The sequence below is a fragment of the Suillus paluster genome (assembly GCF_016628075.1).
Source record: "Suillus paluster strain FC165 chromosome Unknown EDB91scaffold_83, whole genome shotgun sequence".
NCBI classification, from domain to species: domain Eukaryota; kingdom Fungi; phylum Basidiomycota; class Agaricomycetes; order Boletales; family Suillaceae; genus Suillus; species Suillus paluster.
Genome location: NW_024537643.1, coordinates 31340 through 55445, shown reverse-complemented (window position 1 = coordinate 55445; position 24106 = coordinate 31340). Strand labels below are relative to the sequence as shown.

General features: G+C 49.1%; 5 protein-coding genes across 5 annotated transcripts; 3 read left to right on the top strand and 2 right to left on the bottom strand.

Moving 5' to 3' along the window:
- Nucleotides 1–1738: 1738 nt before the first annotated feature.
- On the top strand, nt 1739–2810 carry EDB91DRAFT_1060345 (GTP-binding protein; the record flags this gene model as incomplete). The annotated part of the gene is made up of 4 exons (XM_041314336.1): nt 1739–1924; nt 2034–2206; nt 2257–2339; nt 2401–2810. 4 exons carry the CDS (start codon nt 1739–1741, stop codon nt 2808–2810), a joined length of 852 nt encoding a protein of 283 aa, XP_041172334.1.
- A 3827-nt stretch (nt 2811–6637) lies between these two features.
- On the bottom strand, nt 6638–9553 carry EDB91DRAFT_1330684 (glycoside hydrolase family 5 protein; the record flags this gene model as incomplete). Its single annotated transcript, XM_041325363.1, has 5 exons — nt 9116–9553; nt 8959–9058; nt 7474–8908; nt 7077–7439; nt 6638–7029 (listed from the first exon to the last, which is right to left on the bottom strand). Exons 1-5 carry the CDS (start codon nt 9418–9420, stop codon nt 6638–6640), a joined length of 2595 nt encoding a protein of 864 aa, XP_041172333.1. The 5' UTR covers nt 9421–9553.
- A 220-nt stretch (nt 9554–9773) lies between these two features.
- EDB91DRAFT_1160875 (NAD(P)-binding protein) lies at nt 9774–11263 on the top strand. Its single transcript, XM_041319813.1, has 5 exons — nt 9774–10135; nt 10186–10230; nt 10286–10699; nt 10755–10908; nt 10962–11263. The coding sequence occupies exons 1-5, from the start codon at nt 10096–10098 to the stop codon at nt 11092–11094; spliced, it is 786 nt and encodes a 261-aa protein (XP_041172332.1). The 5' UTR covers nt 9774–10095; the 3' UTR covers nt 11095–11263.
- Nucleotides 11264–13042: 1779 nt separating this feature from the next.
- EDB91DRAFT_1160865 (uncharacterized protein) lies at nt 13043–14284 on the bottom strand (the record flags this gene model as incomplete). The annotated part of the gene is made up of 3 exons (XM_041319812.1): nt 13043–13817; nt 14029–14173; nt 14241–14284. 3 exons carry the CDS (start codon nt 14282–14284, stop codon nt 13221–13223), a joined length of 786 nt encoding a protein of 261 aa, XP_041172331.1. The 3' UTR covers nt 13043–13220.
- A 1810-nt stretch (nt 14285–16094) lies between these two features.
- EDB91DRAFT_1253319 (WD40-repeat-containing domain protein) lies at nt 16095–22950 on the top strand (the record flags this gene model as incomplete). The annotated part of the gene is made up of 15 exons (XM_041323627.1): nt 16095–17063; nt 17207–17389; nt 17450–17609; nt 17688–17761; nt 17820–17963; nt 18022–18184; nt 19935–20308; nt 21429–21584; nt 21649–21741; nt 21809–21958; nt 22018–22180; nt 22234–22318; nt 22380–22430; nt 22485–22630; nt 22685–22950. The coding sequence occupies 15 exons, from the start codon at nt 16095–16097 to the stop codon at nt 22948–22950; spliced, it is 3177 nt and encodes a 1058-aa protein (XP_041172330.1).
- Between the last annotated feature and the right edge of the window lie 1156 nt (nt 22951–24106).

Genomic DNA, 24106 nt, shown 5'->3' with positions numbered 1-24106 from the left:
AGAGCATGTGTAACCTAACCCTAACCCTAACAGAAAACCAGGACTTGGTCGAGGTACTCCAAGCTTGCACACATGGTGGTCAGCAACGTGATAGTCAGAGACTCAGAGAAATACGTCGCGCCTCCATATTGACCTCAATACTATCTTAGTACGTATTTCACCTTACCCAGGATCAACTGACAATATAAATAAGTATAGCGGGATCTCATCTCGGGGTGCCTCTCCATTCCAAATACAGTCTCGACTACCGCAGCAAGATGGTAGCCTATTACTGCTCGTGGAGGCTGCAGGCGGATACGACAGTCAATCTGCCCAGTTTATTGGCCAGGACGTTGGATACCTGCAACATTGGTACAGTCCACCAAGCAAGAGGTTCGATACCAGCAGAGATTATCTCTGCCCCGCACCATGCACCCCAGCACTCAGCACTATGGTATCCCGCGATTCTTTCGACGTTCCACGAAGTGACTGGATCCAAAGCGCAGTCCCAAATATCTTTCAAACCTCAGTGAGTTTTAGCGCGCACCGCAAGTCCATGCACTCATTGTATCCTTGCCAAAGTATACTATTTCGCACAGGACTCGAACCTACGCTCGTACGTGGAGCTGTGCATTTGTTCGTTCGTAATTTCAGCCCTAGGCTATGCGCTTCACCACTACTTACATCACGATCGTTGACGCAATATGGTTTCGGTGCACCCGTCGAAAGATACCAGGAAGCTCGCTATGCCACAATATATCCTCCTGGCGTGCGAGGACTTGGACGACATATCATTCATCAAGATAGGCACCAGGGCGGGCAGAATCGAAGGGAAACAGTGGCGCACAGAACCGCGATTTGATCCTACGTCAGGTCGCAAGAAACGTTGTGCATCCTGCTCAGGTGTCGGTTTCCGAACGTTCTGGGGTGGATTTAGTAAGCTCGCGCTAGCCCTCCGAATCTAAGCATAAGGTTACCAGTACGTGTTACATGATACTCCACAATAACATATTTTAATTATATGCACCGTTTCTACAGCACGATGAGTAGTCGACTTATTGAGTCATCCGAGCACATGTACCAATCCTACCCCCAGCCACGGATCCTACAACCTACCACGGCCCACTACATCTGCCCTTCTCCCAGCGTCGACTAGGGGGACCGATGTCCGAGGTCAAACAACACCCGCCTGTGCAGCTTCTGCGTTCATATCCAGCACCGCCATCTCCTAAGGCAGGAACATGCAGAACCTGTCGGGGTTCACGAGATCTCTCCCGTTCCATAGGGGGACGCACGCCATGAGATTCTCTTGCGTTCACGGACGCCTCAAGGACCCATCATCTGAAAGAGCTTGAAAGATCGAGCTCACTTGTACCTTTGCAGAGATTAATATCACTTCTTTTCAAGGAGAGGGGTAGGGAAGACGGTAATTTCTCATCTCCATCATAATCTTATCATTCATCGTAGCTAACTCTCTATCAATGGTCTTATAATTCAAATCGTTTGTCGTGTACTTAGTCTTCGCGCATTGTTGCACGGACAACTGAACGATTGGCAAATGGTGCATTTACGGTGCAATTGTAGAATCGGTCGTCTAATTCAGGGAGATAGACGCCGTGTGTACATGTTGTGTCATGAGCCATCGGTGCCCTTGCTTGGTGTCCATTCGCTCTCGTATTTCGCTGCGATCCCGTTCCGTTTTACTCCCCACTGTTTGCACGAGAAACCAGACCACTTCTGCGCACATCAAGATCTCCCGATGGCACCAAAAGTCGACCCTCAGAACCTCAGAAAGACGTTTGGGCGCTTTCGAGTTCTGATCGTAGGAAGGGCGAATGCAGGCAAAACGACCATCCTTCAGAAGGTCTGCAACACCACGGAAAAGCCAGAGATTTACAATGCCAAAGGAGACAAGGTGTGTGATATGTTCTGCACCATGCGACGGGTCGAACGCCGATCGCTTATAAATAGATCGATGGCGCCGTCATCGAAGGCTCGAGATTGGTGTGTGCACCATCTGCCCTACGAGTACGCATGCGCTGATGGATGCTTAGCGTGGGAAACACGACATCACGAACGAGATGGTATTCAAAAGCAACCCCGGTTTCGTCTTTCACGACTCGTGTGGTTTCGAAGCGGGTTCCGTAGGAGAATTCGAGGACATGAAGAAATTTATTGCAGAACGTGCGAATACGACAAAGTTGGAGGAGCGAATCCACGCTGTGTGGTAAGTGACTCCCTCCTGGTGTGCTGTGCTCGTTCATCAATGTCCTACAGGTATTGTATTCCGATGGACGATCATTGCCGAACGTTCCAGCGGTCAGAGGAGAAGTTTTTCTCCGAATGTGACACTGGACATGGTGAGCTTGTTGAATGTGTCCCTTGTCGTGGTGTTCGGCATATTAAATGAATATTCATCAGTTCCTGTCATTGTGGTATTCACGAAGTTTGATGCTTTGCATCCAGTAGCATTCGGAGAACTCGAGGAACAACTCATCGGGTTGTCGCAAGAAGAGTGCTTAAAAAGAATCGACGAGTGTGTCGAAGAACTATTCACGAGTACAGGTGTCTTGGATCGGTTATATGCCCCTGAGAACCTTGCACGTCCGAAGTGCTATGTGCGCTTGCAGAGTGAGTTGTTCAGCCCGAGATTGATTTGTCTAGTATGTAAGTTGACATGGGTCATCCGAGATATGGATGAAGTGGATACAGGCTGCGACACACTACTGGAGAACACTACTTTTGCATTGGATGACAAAGAATTATGCTTGTGCTTGGTCTCAACACAACAGTCAAACCTAGAACTTTGTATCAAGTGTGCCATTGAGTGAGTTGTGTAGTTGTGTGTCCACATAGTCGTGTTCTAACATCATCTAGAATGGTTGTTGATTGTGCAAATAAGCAATCCTTGCTGCATCCAACTGATCTTGAAGGTTACCAGTATGACATTGCTAAGTGGTTTTCATATCTCAAAGTAAGACAATGATTGATTGAGTATGATGATGTCTTGGTGATGGTGCTAACTAATGGTAAATATTGCATGGTTAAAACTGTAGACATGCTGATGTGTTGTCCTCAACTGTAGTTGTTTGATGGTAGCTGGTAAGATTGTGGTTTGCAAAACTCAACCATTATTGACAATTATGATGGCTTGCTTCTGTGGGCTTGTTGACAGTGTGTAAGTACCCCAACAGTTTATCATGCTGACCCCATGCTAATGATCCTGATCCCTTGTTACTGCTGGCCTATTGACAGATAGTAAGTGCCTTGTAGGTTTCTGACTCTGAACACATGCTGACAATCCCCATGCCTTGTTGCTGCTGGCCTGTTGACAGTATGTAAGTGCCTGGATGGTCTCTGATCCTGATGTCATGCTGATCATCCCCATGCCTTGTTGCTGCTGGCCTGTTGACAGTATGTAAGTGCCTGGATGGTCTCTGATCCTGATGTCATGCTGATCATCCCCATGCCTTGTTGCTGCTGGCCTGTTGACAGCAGGTAAGTGCCTGGATTGTCTCACATCCTGAACCCTTGCTGATCATCCCCCATGCCTTGTGGCTGCTGGCCTGTTGACAGTGGGTAAGTGCCTGGTTTATCTCTGATCCTGATCCCATGCTGATTATCCCCATGCCTTGTGGTTTCTGGCCTGCTGACAGTATGTAAGTGCCTGGATGGTCTCTGATCCTGATGCCATGCTGATCATCCCCATGCCTTGTGGCCTGGCCTGTTGACAGTTGGTAAGTGCCTGGATTGTCTCACATCCTGAACCCTTGCTGATGATCCTGATGCCTTGCTGCTGCTGCCCTGTTGACAGGAGGTCAGTACCTTGATGGCTGCTCATCCTGAACCCTTGCTGATGATCCTAATGCTTTCTCCCTGCTGGTCTGTTGATAGGCACCAGTAAGTCCCTTGGCTTCTTAAGCTGATTCCATAGTAATAATATGCCCATGTCTTGCTGTTACTGGTTCTTTGACAGGTGGTTGGTCTCTTTATTGTATATTTCATGGAGATCATACTGACATCATGATATCTATTGGTCATTCATAGCCTAATGTAAGTCCTCTCTTCACTATTCTTAGACATATTGAGTCATTGTTGCTTACTATCCAACACATAGTTTGTTGAGTACCCATAGTAATTTCAAGCCCTTCTCCCATGGTCACTCATCTTCAATATTTTGATACCCTACCTAGAATGTGAGTCATTTGCATACTCACCATGTGGCAATTCTGATTGGCACTTTCTCTCTAGCCTGTGAGTCATATGTTGTAACCTGTAACACCTAATGATTCTTATCCCTTATAGGAGGTATGATATTTCCTGTCTAAATCTACCTCTGCCCACTGATGCATGATTTTGTTGGTCTCACATAGCTCGTATGTCCATTCAATAGACTCACCATTTTATGACAGCACTAACCTGGTTCTCTCTCCCTGATAGTTTGTAAGTCATTTGATCATGGTACCACTATCTTCCGCTGTTTGACCATTCATGACTATCAATTGCACAGAATGTAAGTTCATCCATAACTTTCAAGAATGCCACATCAGGAATTTGACAATTCTTTGTTTCAGGAGGCAAGTGTTCTGTTTGAATTGTTTCCGGTGCTAACACCTTTCATCTGCTTCAATGAGTAGATCGAAACCCGGAAAGGTCAACTTGTGCCTGCCCTTCAGCCTGTAGTAGGTACTAAAGTTTCCGCATTGATCCTCATCATTCAAGAGTTTGCAATAGGTTGGCAAGGGAACATGGTTTACTTCTACAAGCAATATCATTCAGACCGGCATTGGTTCGTTTCTGAATGCATGGTCAACTACCATTTTAATCACAAGACGCAGCTACCATCATTGTCCTCGAATACGCCGCCTTCCTTCAGCATGACGATGAACTAGAATTCATCAAGTCTGCTGTGGACTATTACGTGAAATCTCCTATGGCTGTCACTGTGAAGAAAGTCGCAACGGAAATTGCTGGTCGAGGTTACAAGGAAGAGGAGTTGAAGAGGAAGATCCTCGAGTTCATTCTTGAAAATCGCCTGTGTAAGTCCCTCGCCTCGTATCGAACCCGACACTGTTTACCAGTCGCCTGCAGCAAAGGACTTGGCAGCGAAGCAGTAGACGATCCTCTTCCCATCTATGCCGTGTTGTGCCGCTATGATACTGAGCACTGAGTGGTGCAGACCGCTGTCTCTTGCTTTCAAAGTTTCGATGCCCGTTCCCATGCTATGTACTACTATACCGAGCACTCCAGCTTCAACTGCTGACTGTCGCAGACTGTACTATCGGGTTTCAACACCCTTCTTACCGCTCTCGTTATACCGTTTTCTGCGTTGTGAAATGTACTCGCGCTCGTCAAAGTGATCGTCGCTTATTCTTACTTTCAGGAGTGACTTGACTGCGGTGTGATGACAGACACAACTGACAACCCTGTCGATGCTCGTCAGGACATCACGCGGCTCGGGTGAATTAAGTCGTGTACATGAACGTTTTGGGAGAGCGCCGTGAACTTAGAATAGACAGATCGTTGAAAAGACAATCACAGTATTGTATTATCATCTCATAGTTGAACATAATTTCGTGCATCGACAAGAATAAACGAGCGAGGACGAGGTGGACAGCGATCCACACCGACAGGAAATGAGGCGGGAGTATTTAAGAGCATCATGAAGTGTAGGTTTGGGCGTGGGCACGACCTAGGTACCGCCTAAATAAGTTGACAAGCGGGATAGGGAATAGAGGTTAGATTAGCACAGGGATCGAGTGTGCTCATGACGAGGGACGCACCGTTAATATACTTCCGTTCAGCTCAGTTCCTATCGAATCCATTCTTCCGTTCATCATAGAGGGTGCTCCAAACCATCCGCTGCGAACCTGGTGAGTTTATGATCGTCTGTGAACAGGTATGGGTCATCGGGTCAGGGCAGACGGCAGTATTGCTAGTGGTAGACCGTCCAGATGAATAGTCTGTTTCAATAAGTACGCTGACAAGGAAAGTAGGTGACTTAGCGGTTGGAGTTGCAAAGCAAGTGTGGTCGGCTTTCAGTATGTCGATTAGCGATGCTCAGTTAGAGTGTAGACCAGTAAGGGCCAGGACTTGCTACTACTGCAGTCATTGCTCATAGGTGTGTGAGCAAATTTTGTGATTGTAACCCAATTGACAGTGCGAGAACGGCGAGAACGGACTTTACCAACAGTTGTGGCTTTGCTGAACGCTATGTAGAGCGCGTGCCAGCATGCCTTAGAGTACCAAGGTAAGAAGGAACTTCGGTTGTCTTCCTTCTAATGGACAATCAGTGTGATGTAGGGTTAGGGTTAGACTTAACGAAAAGTTCCTCCTTCGAGATTGACGATGAGCAACACACCTGACCAATACTGTTGCATTCCGTCATGATATCGCCCGCATGACTAGCTTAGTGCGTATTTCCACACCAAATGTTCACTTGCAGCATCTAATTAGTTTACAGCTGAGGAACTCACTGGTCTCGAGTACTATCGGCTCACCTCTTTTTCCAAAATGAAAATAACATGTCCATAGTACTATCTTACAAGAGGTAGCCGAGAAGTATATACGATACATATGATTATTTTCTACAAAGAATGTATTGACCGCCGTCATTAGATGTATCGAGGAAAATGCATAAGATAAGATAACGGCGACTTCACATGATCGAACAACCCTGAGGGCACCACCCTTCGCCCAACAACCCCGCCTGCTCCAGCCATCCAGCGCACCCATCTCTCGCTCTGCTCTCAGTGGTATATCCAAGCCCGAGTGCGCTGGCCTTGATGGCGCCTGATGAACGGCGCACTTCTATCGTCAGCTCCTTGTCTTCCTTCTCCCCCGTTGGCACAGTGTAGAACCAGAGAAGCTTCTGCTCTGATGCGAGAAGCTCCACGCGGCCCTCAGGATGCAGTGACAGCGATGTCGTACGAGTCATCCTTGAATATGACTGGCGACTAGCGCAGCTTGAGAAGTCAAAGGAAGAGTGAGCGTCGATGACGTATACGCGCGAGGTGTCGTCGTTCCTGATGAACCGCGGCTCATCCCTTCCTGCCCAACGTCTAGGGAATCATCGACTTGGTCCTGGACGGCAGAACCGAGAGCTTTGCTCACGCAAGCATCCGAGGCGAAATGGACGAGAGGTAAGAAAATCTCAGTGGGCAAGGAACTATCCTTGTACAATCCTTTCTTTGCAGGTACGATATCATCGTCTTCGTCAACAGGTATATCCTCTGCGTTGACCTTGAGAGTAAGGCGGAAGGTCGCTTTGGAGATGTCGAACTGGATGTTCGTAGGGGTACCAACGACCGCTATTGGCCACGGACGACAGAAAGCGCGCACGGCACGGGCACCGTTCGTAAGGAACGATAGGAGAGACGCGGGTTCGCACTTCACAGGTTCGCCTTCTTCGACACTAGAGTTGGCGTAAAGCGAAGAATATACTGGAAGAGTTGATATGGCTGAGAGTCGACGCTCGTGCTGGCGCTAATGAACTCAGTGACGATTTGAACGGCGTCTGGATGCCCGGGACCCTTCCCATTTCTCCTGCGCGCAAGTCGTCATTACACCATAAGCTGAGATCCTCCATGTTCCACCCATCCCCCCAAGGGTGCGAACTATCAGGGCAGTACGTCCACACCGTCCAGTTCAAGCAGTTCTCGCCGTCCGCCGCGTTCAAACTTGCATCAAGCGCACGCTCTTGTCGCGAGTAATCACCCTTGTATTTGCCACTATCGGTGTATCCATACGAGCGCTTGGCATCCATATCGAAAGGCGTCCCAATTTCTCCAATGATAGTTGGGTATCGTGCTGGGCCGGTAGGTGGAAGCGCACCTAGTTGCGTTGCGTCTGCCTTCAAGTAGCCGAGCTGGCTCTGAAGGCTGTTCCGTATGGCGCGTTCACCTATGCGCAAAGCTTGTATCTGGGTTGAATATTTTCCCCGCAGGAGACCAAGGGCATCAGCGTTGAACCAGTTCCAGTGGCGTGTAACGAGTGTCAGGCCATCGTAATAATGCGTTGAATAGCATGCCCTGCCCTGCAGTATCTCCTCTGGTATCGGAGGAGGCCGTGCAAACACGGGGGGCTGCACGAACGCGATGGCTTGTGGATGGTGCGCTCTAACTGCCTTCAGGTAAAGAGCACATTGGGGAAGGAAGAAGGTGTGCAGAAAACGTGCGGGTTCTTCTGTTCCTGGAATACGTGCGAAATAATCCGGCTGCATGACATATCCACTCTGCACGTCCCATACATCGTGCAAAGCCCATACGCATGTACCAAGCGTCCAACCAGGGTCGCGTCTCCAGCCCCAGCGTGGGTGGATGCCTCCGGGCTCCGTGGAGGGATCTGACCACGCCTTGACACCGTTAGGGTCGATGGTGACACTGCCATCACGTTTTGGACCCATAGAGCCAAAAGTGTAGTTGTCAAGTGTCTGCACCTGGCCCATACCAAGACGGAAGCTCTGCGCTGGTGACGGAACAGTGCCCTTCTTGAGTGTGGAACCCTGTTCCACCGGATACGCGTTGAGGTCATTCCATGAGATGAGCCCTTCTGCTGGCTCGTTCATGCTGTCCCACCCAATGACAACTTCGTCAAGAAGGTCCCCAGCTGCAGCCACTCGCTCCGCCAACTTTCCAAAAGCGTTTGCGAAGTGCGTCTGAAGGTATTCCTGAATGTTCACCCCGTCGATGATGCATTTCGGGGCGAACGTGGAGCCACCGAAAAAGAGCGCGAACATGGTGTGCGAGACAAGTCTGCCGTAGTTTGTTGACCATATCATGGCAGGCAATTCTGCGGGGTTGCGAGACGCGGGAGTGGGATACTCGCAGTGAATTATAGCTGCTTGTGTGGCACTGAATGCGGATGGATTAAAACCGCATGCAACAAGTGTCCAATAAGGTGCTCCTGAACCGCCTGAAAAACGAGACCACTGAACGGCGGATTAGAAAGAAGTAGCAATGCATTTGCGAAGAAGCTCACGGTGTCTTGGTGAGGATTCATATAAACTTTGAACCCGTGCGCTTTGCATTTCCGTAGTATCTCTATTGTATAATCCATAAACTCATAATCATATTTCCCCCTGGTAAAAATACCATCGTTACCACGAGCTGGGAGATGACATGGATCGAGTACTCACGGTCCTGCATGTTCTAGGGCTTCCCAAGTTATAGGAAATCGCAACATATTGAAACCCCAACCTCGCAGGCGGGCGAGGTGCTCGTCCGCGTCATCCAGCTTCAGCGGTCGGCCTACGAAACTCTCACTGCCAGTCTTTGCTTCTTCCCAGAATCCATCTAGGACCTGGGAAGGCTGGTTCACGGGTGCCTTGGATGAACCAGATAGGTTCACTCCGCGCAGCAGAAGGGTACGACCAGCGTTATCGACGAAGTTACCATGGAGCGTATGGATAAATGAGGCGTCCACAGATGGCACACGAGGCATGGTTATGACAGCAGATTTAATCCAAAATCCTTATGTTTTCACCGCAAATTTTGCTGTCGTCGTTCCAAGAGTAGTCGTCGTACTGGTGTGGGTAAAGAACTGTGGAGAAGAGCCAGTGCCTAGCAGCTTGAGCAATCATCGTACCACAAAGAAACAAAGGCACCATTTCTTAATATAGATTACCGCCGGCATATCCATTTATGGTGGTTGTTGTCAAGTTCCGGCGGGATGGCGGGTGCCCTGTCGGAAGCAAACTCAACCTTCCACATGGACAGGTGTGTCACCCGCTCAAATAGTCTTATCTCTTCTGTCGAGACAGCAGCAGGAATACTCAACATGATCCCTCTCGAGACATTGTTTTGGTAGCCAAGCTGGTCAGTTCAGGTACTCACTAGGCCACCATCGAAGAAAAACAAATTCACCAGACACGACGGCAGGTGTAGCAATGGCGGGGAGCCGTGTCTCGACGTACGTCCAATCAAGAGCTGCTGATTACTCCAGCCCTTGAGTGATAACTAAGCAACGATGACAGGTGATGTCATAAATACTGGATTGCGTAGAGATATAACCCAGCTTGGCTTGGCACATGCGAATTCGTGGGACTATCCATCGCAGGGGTAGCTATCATGTAGAATCATGACCTGACCGTGCTTCCCCCAAAATCAGGGTCGGACAATGGATCTAGGACTGACAAACATACATGTCCTCATTACAGGTGCAGTCATTTCCTGGTCAACTTGCTCGTGATTTCCTCACCACAATCAGGCGCAAGCGGAGGCATTGGCCTTGAGACCGTCAAACTCTACTTATGTATGTGTATCTCTATCGTCTTCGCTCTTCCATAAATCTCACTGACACCCTACAGCCCTCGGTGCAAATGTAACTGCACATTACAACTCCAACGCCAAACCCATCCAGGCTCTCCAGGCCAGCTTTCCCGCACTCCAATGCGTTCAAGCAGACCTCTCCTCCGAGTTTGCCGTGAAGCACATGTTCGATGTGCTCTCAGGCATGCCGTTCGGCCCTGTGGCAGTGGTCGTGGTCAACCACGGCATCTGGCCGCCCGAGGACGTCCCAATCGTCGATATGACTATCAAGCAGTGGGACAAGACCATCAGCGCAAACCTCACCTCAAGCTTCCTGGTCTGCCGCGAGTACTTGCGTCACTTGCGCACAGCAACAGACGGTGTGAAAGACAAGGCTGCAATTGTGCTCATCGGGAGCGTAGCGGGCAAGTACGGTGAAGCAAACCATGGCGATTATGCTATCAGCAAGAGTGGTAGGTTTTGCTGGATTTCTCTATATTTCGCATGTGAGCTGAGCGAGATGAGCAGCAATGATGTACGGCCTGACGATGACACTCAAGAATGAAATTGTGAAGATCGCACCAAGGGGACGCGTAAACAGCATTGCACCTGGATGGGTTGTAACGCCCATGGTACAAGAGGCACTGAACGATCCAGCCGTCAGCGGACCTGCACTAGCTGCGTGAGTCATTCTGTTCACCGTGCAACATTAGTGGGGCTTATTTCCTCTTGTAGAACTCCACTGAAAAAGCTTGCGACGCCTCTCGACATTGCAAACCAGATATCGGTACTGTCTTCATCAGTGGTGTCGGGACATGTGACTGGGCAAGTAGTGTTCATAGAGGGCGGTTGTGTAGGTGACTTTTGAGGCTCAATGATTATCCACGGGTGAGAGGACGAAATATAGGAGCATTACTAGTGGTTCTGCACAATACAGCAAGATGAAAGCAAGTGGGCAGTATATTTTGTTATGGCTAATCGCTGATGCAGACAGTAAACTCTGTTCGAGAAATGTGCCAGTCATAAGGTTCAGTGCGTAAGAAAATTGACGGAACGAACGAGAGGAAGCACTCTCAGAGCCTCGGTGCAACTCGAAATAGACGTCCATCCCTCAAGAACTTCCAGTACCCAGGAGGACGGCGACCCGAAAGCTCGTATATACCAGATTCCGATGGATTGCTCTCCGACTGCGGACTTGGCATCGACGCCATGTTGACGCCAATACCGTAGTCGAGGGGCTCTTCGCACCCAGTCCCAGTATTGATAGTACAAGCTCACCAGAATGCAAAGTAATGTCCTTGTCGATCGGTGATTAGGGCCACATCTAGACTTATTGCTTGGAAGGGCATGGCACCCTCTTTCTGTACCCATGAACTCTTCGGAGCTCTGATCTTGGCTGGGAGGCTGTCAGACTTGTCAGGCAAAGAGGACGAATGAACATACGATGACGATCACCAGGCCATTGCGCAGCAGCCCCACAACCAGCGATCCGTGGTCGCACCCTTTCTACGTTGTCTGTTGAAGCAGAGCTGCCCAAAGAGTTTTGACCAGGCTCGTCAGTGGAGTCTCCTTGCAGAATACTCCACTGCATATTTCCCCGTCGTCCTAACAAGAATACAGGTGTGCCATCCGTTTGCAGTATTGTTTGTCGACTGTCTAAGAAGCCACGTCGGGAACTATAGGTTCAGCCAGCTCGGACATCGCTGGAAGCTGATGTGTATGCAAGTTCAGTGACTTGAAAAAAGAGGGTGGAGGTCTATGTAGGGATATCTGCTGACGCTTGGTAAACATATACGGAGGTTCATAAGTACATGAATCTATCATAATACCTTTCAAAATTCAGAGACGCCAAGTTGATAGGCTTGTGGGAGAATTTCTGAAAAGTCTAGACCGTTCACTTCGCCGGAAAAGGGAATTACTATGTCTTTGGTTATGTCCGACAAACATGCGCAACTACGCTTCTTGTGCACTATACGATGGAACATGAAACCCTCGGAGAGATGATCGATATGATCTCTCGTGAATTACCGATCTATTCTCAGGAAACTCCACAACGCTGGAACGTTATGCTGTTCAGCATTTCCGAATGTGACCAGGACGGTCCGACAGCATCGATGGACGTGTAACGGACAGGATGCGCCAACTTTCGTTGGTGACTGTTTTCCGGAAGCAACCGCACGGTGTATAAACAACTCTCCACCTTGTTCTCTGAGGGTACCATATCTGCTATTGTTGTGACTTGCTACATCAGGTTTGAGCGCTGAGCGGTCGTGGCACACTGATCCCATCATTTCCTCCGCCATGCTCCAAAACTAGCTTCGGTATGTCCGCATGAAAACAACTTGATTCTTATTTGCATTGGTGCGTATAGCCTTTCCTGTTCCTTGCGAGATCTTCTATTAGGGTTTTATGTATTGCAGTTGTATTGCCTCCCTCAATTTCTAGCGAATGAAATCAAGGATGAACTTGCAACTGAACTCGACGCAGTCCGGACCGGGCCCATACATTTATTTTCTTAGTGACTCGTGCCTGTCGTGCCTGGCATGTGAGCCTTGTAGCAGGGTATCAAGATAGTCAGTTCGAGAAGGTGCGTTCAGGGCCCTCATAGCACAAAAACACTGAAACTCCCAGAGAGTACTTTTTTTATCCTACAGAGTGGCTTCGACTAGGCTTTTAATATTGAAGCGGTAGACAGAATTGAAGGGTGCATAAGTAAAAAAAAAATTCTAGGAACTTCTACGCTCAGCTCAACAGATATGGTCCTTCTTCATATACAGGCACAGGAATCCCTTTCCGCAGCTCGCGCAGACAGCTTTAATCGTCCACAGATGTGTCTCATTCACATGCCGAGTGAGGCCATCCTTCCTGACAACTTTCGAGCACCCGGGCTGGGTGCACCTCACTTTTTGTTGCCTTCCCTGCACAATGGGGAGAGGTAGTTGTTGGTCGTGTCCGACTGAAGAATCAGACAAGGCCTCCCCCTCAGAATATGTGTCATGAGGCAGGTGCAAATTGTCCAATGGGTCTGGTCGCACATGGTAAGCGTTCAATGAAAATGCTGCGAATGATCGCGAACTCACCTCGGAAAAGTTGACCGACGGGACGATCTGTACCCTCTGGTAGATTCCCGATAGATTCTATAGGACTGTACTCTGGGTCCGGAAACTGGCCTTGGAGTACTTGTGGATGTGGCAAGTAGAAGACACCGGACGGAGTCAACAATGGTGAAATTGCATTGAGCTCATAAAGCGCAACTGGTACGATGGTCTGAGGCTCGTCATCGACGATTGCTTGGAGGTCAATGTTGCCGTCCCATGCGCTAGAATTCCCCACAGCATCTTCTGGCTCGCACCTGGCAAGGAGCTCTGTCATGCGGGCGCGGATCTCTAGGATTTCCAGCCCGAGGATTTCCTTGTGAACATGGTCCATCTTTCCATAGAGTCGGTCAAGGCACTCAAAACATAATTTTAAGGTTAATCTCATTGAGTCGTTATCAGGGACATGCCCTAACTGCGAGGTCGGCGTCGACGAGGGGGTTGTTGGCGTCAATGTGGACCTAATTAATGGTAAGCCCACACATTCATCCCAAGACTACGAAGCGTGAAGTAGCGTTACCTTAAATGCATCCTCATTTCTGAACGCTGAATCGCAGATTTAGTATGGAACGTGGAGGTCGTGCAAATTCCACCTGCTAGCTTTGACAGGATTCCTGCCTTTATATTCAGGTCTGAGGCCCTTTTGTTGATCCTCCGTGAGTCGCGCATTGGAAGTGGCGGTCAACGTAACACTTGGCGGGACGTACTCCGACTGGAGTGAGTCCTTCGATGTTTTTTTTTTTCTCAATTTTTCTCAGGGAAACTAAATTTAGCAATTCAGGGTGGTACTTATATCCTCTTTCTTCATAACGAGATTGGACCGTGTGCCAGCTGGGCACCCGACGAGATGAGCTTAGCGTCGGAGAGTAGAGTAGAGTTCACGAGTGCCGCATGACATTGCAATTATCTGCGCAGTCACCTGTTGAGTTTTTCTTTTGCGCCTTTCAAGTTGCGAAACAGCATGTCTGTGAGTGAGACTGAATATCCATGCAGCTTACAAGATGTTTCATGCTGTACCCGCTGGTGGCTAGACACGACTTTCTGAGCCAGGTGGTGCAAAACGGTTTCCACCTGCCGATCAAATTGGCTCGAGGACTATTTGACAGGGATTCACTCGTGGACGGTCAGGAGCCCCCTAGTCGAACAATATCCCGTGTCTCGGTAGGGCTACAAAGAATACACGCAAACAGCAGCGAGTTTGACGTCACGGAGGCTAATTGTGCGTAAGTACTGAAATTTAAAATGCTTCGTGGGGCATGGCGCAGACTAAATATAATCATTGATATCCCCTTGCACAGCCAGCGGCGGCAAGTGCCGATCAAATCCATGCAATATCCGAGTGCTTCTCGTGTACAGTAAACCTGTGCAGTGGCCCACGGCAACTTGTCGCGGTTTGTTATGCATCCCTGTGCACAGGAAACATTCCTGCGCATAGGAAACATTCCTGCGCATAGGGTACGTGGAATCTGAATGAATAAGCATGTTCTAATGATATTATGAAGAAAGTCGTGCTATATACTCTTCGCAGGATGTACGGCGCAGCGTTATGTTGGCTGCCACGGCCATACGCTGGAGACTGCAGAGAACTCCAGGGCTCGAAGATATCGATCTTAAACATGAATATAAGGGGAGGGATTTTGCACAGGCTCTCCTGCATTCATATGACTTGCCGCGCCATCCAGGATCGGCGAGAAGTCAGATTCAGCACTCAGAATGAGCATGCATCTGCAAAAGTAAGGTTTCTTTACGTGTCGTAGATTCGGGATGAAAAATGTGTCGGTGCCCCGCAACCTCACTGTACTGTCCTTCCCACACTAACCAGGGAAAGGACGACTGTCTTCATTCGATCAAGGTCTGACTACGGAAGACTAACATTAACCAGTTTTTTGTCTGTCCGAAGACAGCCCGCCAGTCCTCTCTTATTTGTTCCAGACTCCCCAAATTTCATACTCACAGCGACCCTTCGCTGAGCGATGATTCAGTTGTGCATGACGCCCCGACAAACAGACGTATCCCCCGAATTTCTCCCAGGACGTTATTGCTGGTTCCGCGCAGCGGTAAGTAGAGATGCAATTGTTACGTGAGACATCCAACTAAGAACACGCCGACTGCATCAACGTTTGTCCAAAATCTAGGTCATTAGCTGGGACGATGCATCAAAGTTCAAAAAGTGCGTATCTTCCACAGGACAACCAGGTCGTCCTAGTTGGCTGTGCAGAACACGCGCCCGACTTCGTTTGCGACACGAACGCTACTGCAACTACATAGCCTGTAGAAATTGCCTTTAAGATTCAGCACTCTTCAGAGAAGTTAGATAGTCTACAAAAGAAACGCATCATCAGGGTAATTCCTTGAAGTGGGGGTCGAGTTGTAATCTGTGCCAAGATTGGGGTCCAAATCGATTCATGACTTGCGCATTGATTAGGTAGGGAGAGCATTCACTCGAGAATCCGTGAATGCCGCAGGATTCAAAGCTGTATGTGGGGCTGATGTGCCCACGACAGTCAAATATCATCGGTTTCTCGACGGTCGAAGGATTGTTCAAAACCTCCAACGATAGCATGTCATGGTATGAGGAGAGCTCGAAGTTGAGTGATCTGGAAAGCTGCGGCGACGTAATTTGGACGTAAGTACCCTGACGCTTATGATAACAGCCTCGTGTATCGGCATCTAATGGGCATGAAGCGGTATAACAACGCCCAGTGCACGCACCTCTGCAGCTTAGAGCAACATCCACAATTCCCCTACCACGTCCGCTCCGGTTGTGCTCAACATGGGGCAGCTCATTTCAGGCACCAGACCCGTTCGAGTGTTTAAAGATCATAAAGAGAGCGTAACTGCAGTCGCAGTTTTTCCCGATGGACGACGTATGGTCAGCGCCTCGTTCCAGGAGAAGACACTTCGTCTGTGGAACTTGGAGACAGGTGTTCTGTTGAAGAAGATGGAGGGACATCGAGATGGGATCACTAGGGTATGGGCATTAGCTATATCACCAGATGGGCGATTAATAGCAAGCGGTGATGCCAACGGAGAGCTCATCATCTGGTGTGGAGAAACTGGGGAATCCCTCACCGGAATCATCAGCGCCCATCAGGAATTCAATGACCGTGGCAGTGTCATCACCTCGTTAGACTTTTCTCCCAATGGAACAGTGCTAGCCACTGGTTCATGGGACTATACGACAAAGTTGTGGAGCACAACTACGTGGCAGCAACAAGGAAATCCAATCGGCTGTGCTGCTCTTGTCAACTGTGTTCGGTATTCCCCGTCCGGCGAACTTCTTGCGATTGCAACACAGAGCAGTGTTATCGAAATTTATAATTCAGGCACTAGGGAATGTGTTGCGAACTTTAAGGGTCACACATCATGGAGCTTCTCGCTCGCCTGGACGCCCGACGGCACTCGCCTTCTCTCGGGAGGAGATAATCTCGATCGCACTATACGGGAGTGGGATGTGTCGACCTGGAACCAGATTGATGATCCCTGGATGGGCGGTGTGAGCACTGAGTCCAATGCCATTGCCATTCATCCAGGTGGCATGCTTGTTGCTTCTCCATCTGGAGATAAAGTTTGCCTCTGGCGGCTCTCTGATCGAAAAACAATCGCCGTCTTCAAGCATTCTGCTTCTTGCACAACCTTCTCTGTGGATGGGAAATACATCTTCAGCGGAGGTGGTGATAATAAAATATCGCAGTGGGCAGTACCCAAAGACGCTTTGCCCGAGGACATTTCGGAATCAAAGGTACTTTCCAGTTGATTTTACTACCCTTTCACCATCTCATCCTGTGTCTTTTCCAAGGCCGAAGATTCTGCTTCGAATTCCAAGGCATGCTGGCAATTTCCTTCCTTGACTCGCATAACACAATTTAACTATGTTTCATGTAGATCCTCGCCATCAAACCGACCGCTCGCAATGCATGCATCATGGGGGACTTGCATATTGCTGAAGAGCTATTCACGCAAGAGATCAACGCCGACGCGGCCAACAACTACACCTCCTATGCCAACCGCTCATTCATCATGGCACGCAAACTCGAATGGGATCACGCGCTTCAAGATGCAGTCGAGGTGAGATACCGTGACCCACCATTACCCACTTAATGTAGACTAACGTTGATCGTCAAATAGTCCATCCGCATACAGCCCACGTTAATAGGCTTTATTGCCAAGGGAATTGCCCTCTGCGGAAAAAGGCAGATACGAGACGCTATGAAAGCATTTGATTTTGCGTTCACATCGACGAACGGAGATCCAAAGAAGAATCATTTACTTTTCTTGATCAAGGCAGGTTAAATTTTCATTGCCAACTCTTCACTTCATCACGGTTTTCAGGCCATTACACTTTTCAATGCAAATAAACATGAAGAAGCAATTTTGCGCGTCGAAGAGCTAGCCATCGATTTTCCCGATACCGATCCTCTTGCTTGTCGTGTCGTGGAAGTGAGCATAAAGTACAGGGTTGTGTACTGGCACTAATTTTCTGCGTGCCGCATATCAGGCGTATCTCCGAGTTCAACTGGGAACTATTGCCTTGGGTAGCAAGTGTCACCAGGAAGCTGTCGACAACTTTACTGCCGCTGTCAACGCTAGCGCTTTCTTTTCTGCATGGCCAATTCATTCCATGTACGAGGAATTCACCGTGGTGCGTTGGCATGACGCAACAAACATCCTTTTTATGCTCAACTGCGCGTTTTTTGCAGCTCTTCGGGTGGGACCTCGAGTCATTGTGGCAAACCGCACACAAGCAACAGTGTCATGCACTCATTCAGGCAGGTAGACTTGGAGAAGCGCTCGAACCGTACCGGAAGTTGATGGACGCAAGTGATGAAGCTACCAAGGCCAGCTTACGTGCTTGGTTCTCTAGTGAGTTGTTTCAGTAATGCCACTCATACTACGGTCCTCAACCGCATTTCACTCAGCTATAGGGTAAGCATTTCGGTTGAGGTGCGGATCTCGCCGCGAGCGGTGCCTCGTGCAGGTTGAAACATAGACCTTCGCGCAGTTCTCATTTTTACCTCGACATGACCTGTATACTACACAAATAGCCTTCGTACTCGGTATCGTATACTGGGTCGTATTGCGAAAGAAGACTAATACTCTACCATGTTCACACACCGAGTCTCCCACACTGCCGACTATGAGTGTTCACTCGGTACGTGCCCGTCACTGTATGACCATGCGAGAAACCAACAAGTATTGAATCTTGTTGGTGCGGATGACCTTTCCTGTTTCTTTTGAGATCTTCGTATCCGTCTCTAGGGCTTTACCTGTCCAATGGATGAGCTTCCCCTCGAAATAGACTGTAGCGAATGAAGTCAAGGGTGAACCTGCAACCACTTTCATAGCACTCATCGCGGTTCGGATAGGTAGGGATGTACTCAGTAACTCGTGCCTGCCTCGCAGCAGGGTGTTGCGATCGTCAGTCCAAGCCAGTGTGTTCAGGTAGCAAGAGAACATCGTCAACCCAGAGAGTAGTTCCCACCTATAGAATGGCTTCGAATAGGTTTTCAAGATTGAATCGGTAGAATTGGGAGGCGCGTAGGTCAAAATATAGCAACGGCCCGACAGATATGGACCTTCTCCATAATGAGTGCGCGAACCCTTTTCCACAGCCACTTTCGGGGACTGGTAAGACAGAAATCAAACTCTACGAAGCAAGGAGTCCCGGGAATTACTTATGCTGAGCGCAGTTTCTCGCTCGAGTTGGGGGTGGGCGAGCAGATGCTGGTGCCGATTGTCCCCAATAGCTGACAATGGAGTGACATGCGTAGTGTTCGGCCAACAAAGACTCTTGCTGTCTCATCGTTAGACCGCTCACCACAACGTAATATCACGCCCGGTCCTGGTTGTCAGCATCTCTATAGTACAAGCTCACCGGCAGGCAAAGTAATGTCCTCGTCGAGATTCTGTTTGAGGGATGAAGGGCGCGCAGCCATCTTGCTGTACACATTCTCCGATGAACTCCGATCTCGTCAGGCGAGGAGGGAAAATAGGCATGACCATGACTGTATGAGATGCACTTTTTTATTGGCGGAGTCAGGGAGAATTCCCCCCAGCCTCGTAAGATGCGTTGAGCAGCTCGAATGGGAATGCCTTGTGCATACTACCAGGTAAAACCGCTCCCATCTGCGACTTTGCACGTGATGCATGGGCGGTAGTTACCATCCCTACATAAATGTGGACAATAGAAGGCTTGTCCAGGAGGCACAGGTCGTTGCCATGCGGGCAAGCAAGCAAATCAACACACGGGTAGTCGCCGCTCGAGTGCGTTTTGCAGGATGATGAAAGACGAGTTGAGTAAAAGAGATACCTGGTTGCAGAATTGATTATGTTCAGTCGAGAGGGCCCACTACGTACAGAGTGAAAGGGTTGCTAACTTACTGGTATATGATGGGCGTTTATGAAGAGGGGCCGTGATGATAGAAGAAGCGACGTGAGATCCATGCCGTAGCCGTGTGAGAACAAGAACCGTAAACAAGCACCTACATGTTGGATGATGGGAAGAAAAATCGAGCATTACTCACCACAGAGAATCGACGAGGTAACAATATCCCCGAAGTACGTTCCTCGGCAACAACTTGAAATGCTACTGACCGTCTATATCTCTGTCTAGGTCAACGTGACATGTCAGGGGCTCCTGATGCAGCAAAATATGCGTCCTACCTCGCTTTGAGAAGGCAGCAACCGACACCAACGCGGACTATGGAAGGGCACACGGAAGCAGTGCGGGCAGCGGCGTTCTTCAAAGACGGTCGACGAGTCGTCACTTCTGCAAACGACGGAACTCTGCGAATTTGGGACGTGGAGAAAGGAGAATTAGTAGGAGAGCCCTTCGAGGGACACAGGAGCTGGGTGAGATCAGTCTCCATATCGCCGGACAACAGTCGAATTGCGAGCGGTTCAGATGATGATACCATCATCATCTGGGACTGTGGAGAGCAGGGAGAAAGTATTCCACGCAGTGTTGAACTCTGCATGCCGGGCTTGGTCGGTGTGTTTCTCCCCCGATGGGAAAAAACTCGCCAGCGGGATGTATGATAAGACAGTTATTATATGGGATGCGAATTCGAAGACCCGACGCTATGCTCGCGACACTCCAAGGTCATAGAGCTTCCGGTTGCCAGTGTTCGCATTCAGCCCAGATGGCCTAAAATTGGCCTCCGGTTCAATCGACAATGAGATCCGGGTATGGGGCACCGATGACTCCGCCGAATATCAATTTCTTTTCGAGATCGACAATAGAAGTACGGATTGCAAGCGTTGTTTGGTCGCCCGACGGTCAGCAACTTGTCTCTGCAGATAGCTCTGTATATGACAAAAGAGTCAAATTCTGGAACTCGTCTAACGGACACCAGATTGGTCGTACCTTGCACTGGTCACACTCAGCGATGATCCGCTCGCTTGCCTATCTCTTCTGATGGCTCCTTCATCGCCACTTCATCGAAGTGACTACACTGTGCGGCTGTGGAGCACAAAGACACGCCAGCAAATAAGGCTGTCGCTCGAGCACTATCCAAAATCAGATGATGGGGCTTACTGTGTCGCAATCTCTCCCAATGGAGAGCTCCTCGTGAGTGGAGACTATGATGGGAGAGTTCTGCTCTGGTCTATTAAGGAACATACTCGAGCAATATAATGAAGAGGAAAGGATAATAGAGGAATTCGAAAGAGCAACAGCAACTCCTGCAGGTAAGAGAATACTCGTTATGTTCTGCCCTTCCTATTCATTCACACTCCGATTCTGCGTGGTGAGCAAACAGTTCAATCACGACTAGTCCAAGCAATCATTCCGCTAACGCCAAACTATTATTTGACGTGAGCTGTTTGCTTTCGATCTGCCTTCCACGGAACGTGTGCTTACTTCATGCAGATCCTCGCTATAAACCCGACACTCTGCAATGCATGCATTACTGGGGACCTTCATACAGCTGAAGAGCTGCTGACCCAAGAGATTGACGCATATGACAACAGACACGACTCCTATGCCAATCGCTCAGTTGTAAAGGACGCGCAATTCCGAGTGGGACAACGCGTTAGAAGACGCAGTCAAGGTCAGACACCTTGCCTATCATGACGCTGTCGATGACAGGTTGACTTTGTCACATAGTCAACTGGCATCAAGCCCTCGTTATTGGGCTACGTCTCCAAGGGAATCGCCCTCTGCGGCAAGGAGCAGCTTTGGGAGGCGATGGAAGCTTTCGATCTCGCTGTCATATTTTCGGATCGTGATCTAATTACCGTCGATCTTCTACTATTGATCAAGGTGCTCTCTTACTGCTTTCACCGTTAGTCATGCATACTGAACATTTCTATGTCATTTTGTCCAGGCTGTTGCACTTTTCAATTCTAATCGCCATGATGAGGCAATGCGGCGAGTTCATAACCTCGCCAGCTCTTACCGAACACTTAGATACGCTTCCGTGCAGCGTCGTTAACGTGAGATTTACGCTGAACCTGTTTTTTCTCATTCTGAAATACACTCCTCAGTCATATCTACGTGTGCAGCTTGCAATGATTGTTTTCGAGGATGGACGCTACGTCGAAGCCGCTGATCAACTCACGACCTGTATCGCCACTATAACCGACTTGTTCCTTCGCACGACACCCTTTGAACCAAGGTTGACGATATTCACAGTGGTACGTCACTACGAAGTCTTAGAGCACACTCTCACTGATTGATCATGTGCATTGCACAGCTCTTTGGCTGGGACCTGGATTCGTTATGGCAAATCGCCAACCAAAGACGGTGTGACGCATTCCTCCGCGCCGATCGCGTGACCGAAGCTGCCGAATCTCATCAATATATGATGCGCATGATTGACGATGCTGCGAAGCCAAGCTGCCTCGAATGGTCTACCGGTGAGTGGGTCTTGAACAGCTTGAACTTCGGGACTCATTCTAGTGTCCATTAGCCTTCAAGCACGAATGCATTGCGCGCTGTGTCACAAAGGGCAATGAGGCCGCTGCTGCGAGTAATTATGACACCGCTGTTGAACTGTATTCGGCAGCGGTTGCGCTAGATTGCTCACACCACTCCCTCTTTGCGAACCGCAGTAAGGCAAATTTGGAACGAAACCTATATGTGGAAGCCCTTCACGACGCGGAGAAGGTGCAATATCCATCATTTTCCCTAGTAATCGTGCTGATCGTGCTGATCCTATAGGTTGTTGAACTCGAACCCTTCGTCTTATATCGGATACGAATTAAAGCATGCAGCGCTTCACGGAGCACAACGTTATGATGAAGCAGTCATGGCCTTCAAAACCATGCTCTCGAAGTTGGCCAATTCTCCAGATGCGGATATACGAAGTAAGCCGGGAAGAACTCATTTGTCAACTCGAAGATGATGACCTCTTTCTGCAGAGCTGTGTCAGCAGTATGTCAGTCCGTCAGAAGTAGAAGACACTTTTCGAAGAGCCATTCAAGCACAACTGGAAAATGCTCCACTTCGTCTACTCAACACCTTCACTGGGCATGTGTGCAATCGAGAGGCGCAGATAAATGCCTTCATGGAAACCACAGAGTACAACAAGCTCTTTTATTCATCAATGACGCATGCGCCCCTCCAGACGAAGCCTATCAAAGAAGCAGTAAGAGACGTACTTCCAATGGGTCATGTTATCGCATAGATGGGAAAGCAAGGAGCCGCTTCTGCATGAAATCCAGGACAAGGTCGTGTACGATTTGGATCCAGTCGGAACCATAGTGAAATTGCAGATGTTCTGCAAAATGGCTCGTGATGCGGGGTATTGCTGGTCGTGGAGCGATACGTGCTGCATCGAGCAGAACAACAATGTCGAGCTCCAAGAATCAGTCAATTCCATGTTCGTCTGGTATCAGCCACTCAGCACTCACCATCATCTATCTATCGGATGTTTCGCCCTCATCCAAGTCTGGCGCACTCGCAAACAGCACTTGGAACACGAGAGGATGGACTGTTCAGGAGTTCCTCGCTCCTAACGTTGTTCTCTTCTATCGAGCAGATTGGACCCTATATCTCGACGACTGCTCATCCAATCATAAGCACTCTGTCGCTATTATGCGGGAGTTGGAGTATTCAACAGGCATAAATGCACAGGCACTCGTCGCCTTCCGCCCAGGAATGAAAGGTGCCCGAGAACAACTTCAATGGGCATCGAGCCGTGTCACCACATTGCAGGAAGACATCGCGTACTCGTTGTTTGGCATCTTCCGCGTCCACCTCCCAGTAATCTATGGCGAGAAGAAACAGAATGCGCTCGGACGACTCCTGCAGGAGATTATAGCTCATTCAGGTGACATTACCGCGTTGGACTGGGTCGGAAAATCGTCCGAGTTCAATAGCTGTCTACCAGCTGACATTTCCTCGTACAAAGCTCCACCATGTGCGCTACCTTCTCTATCTGAAGACGAAATGCAGATATCAGTCTCCGCGCTGCAAGATGCCGTGGCTGTAGAATTGGCTTCGAAACTCTATACCCTCCTCGATAACCTCAGTGCTCCGCGTTTCGCAAACTCCAGACTGCAATTACCATGCATGGCATTTCTTGTCACGGAAGTCAGACGGAGACGCAGTCAAGACCGGGAGTCATATTTCACTTATGATGTCAAGGCAGACGGTCTTCAAGACCTGCTAATCACCACCGAAGACAAACTGGTTCAATTCTCGCGGGCAAAGCCCACTCGGCAAACATTCCTGCTCATTCGTCCATGGAACCGTCATGACCTCGGGCTCCCTGACTTTGCAGACGACGAGCAGAGCCTGGACGGGTTTGTGCTCGAGTCTCCGTTGGACGATTCGTTCGG

Bases quoted from the DNA above. Each gene is read 5' to 3' on its own strand.
- EDB91DRAFT_1160875 (XM_041319813.1), top strand. From the start codon at position 10,096: ATGGATCTAGGACTGACAAACATACATGTCCTCATTACAG. The intron at 10,231-10,285 runs GTATGTGTATCT...GACACCCTACAG, and splicing joins GACCGTCAAACTCTACTTAT to CCCTCGGTGCAAATGTAACT. The intron at 10,909-10,961 runs GTGAGTCATTCT...TTCCTCTTGTAG, and splicing joins AGCGGACCTGCACTAGCTGC to AACTCCACTGAAAAAGCTTG.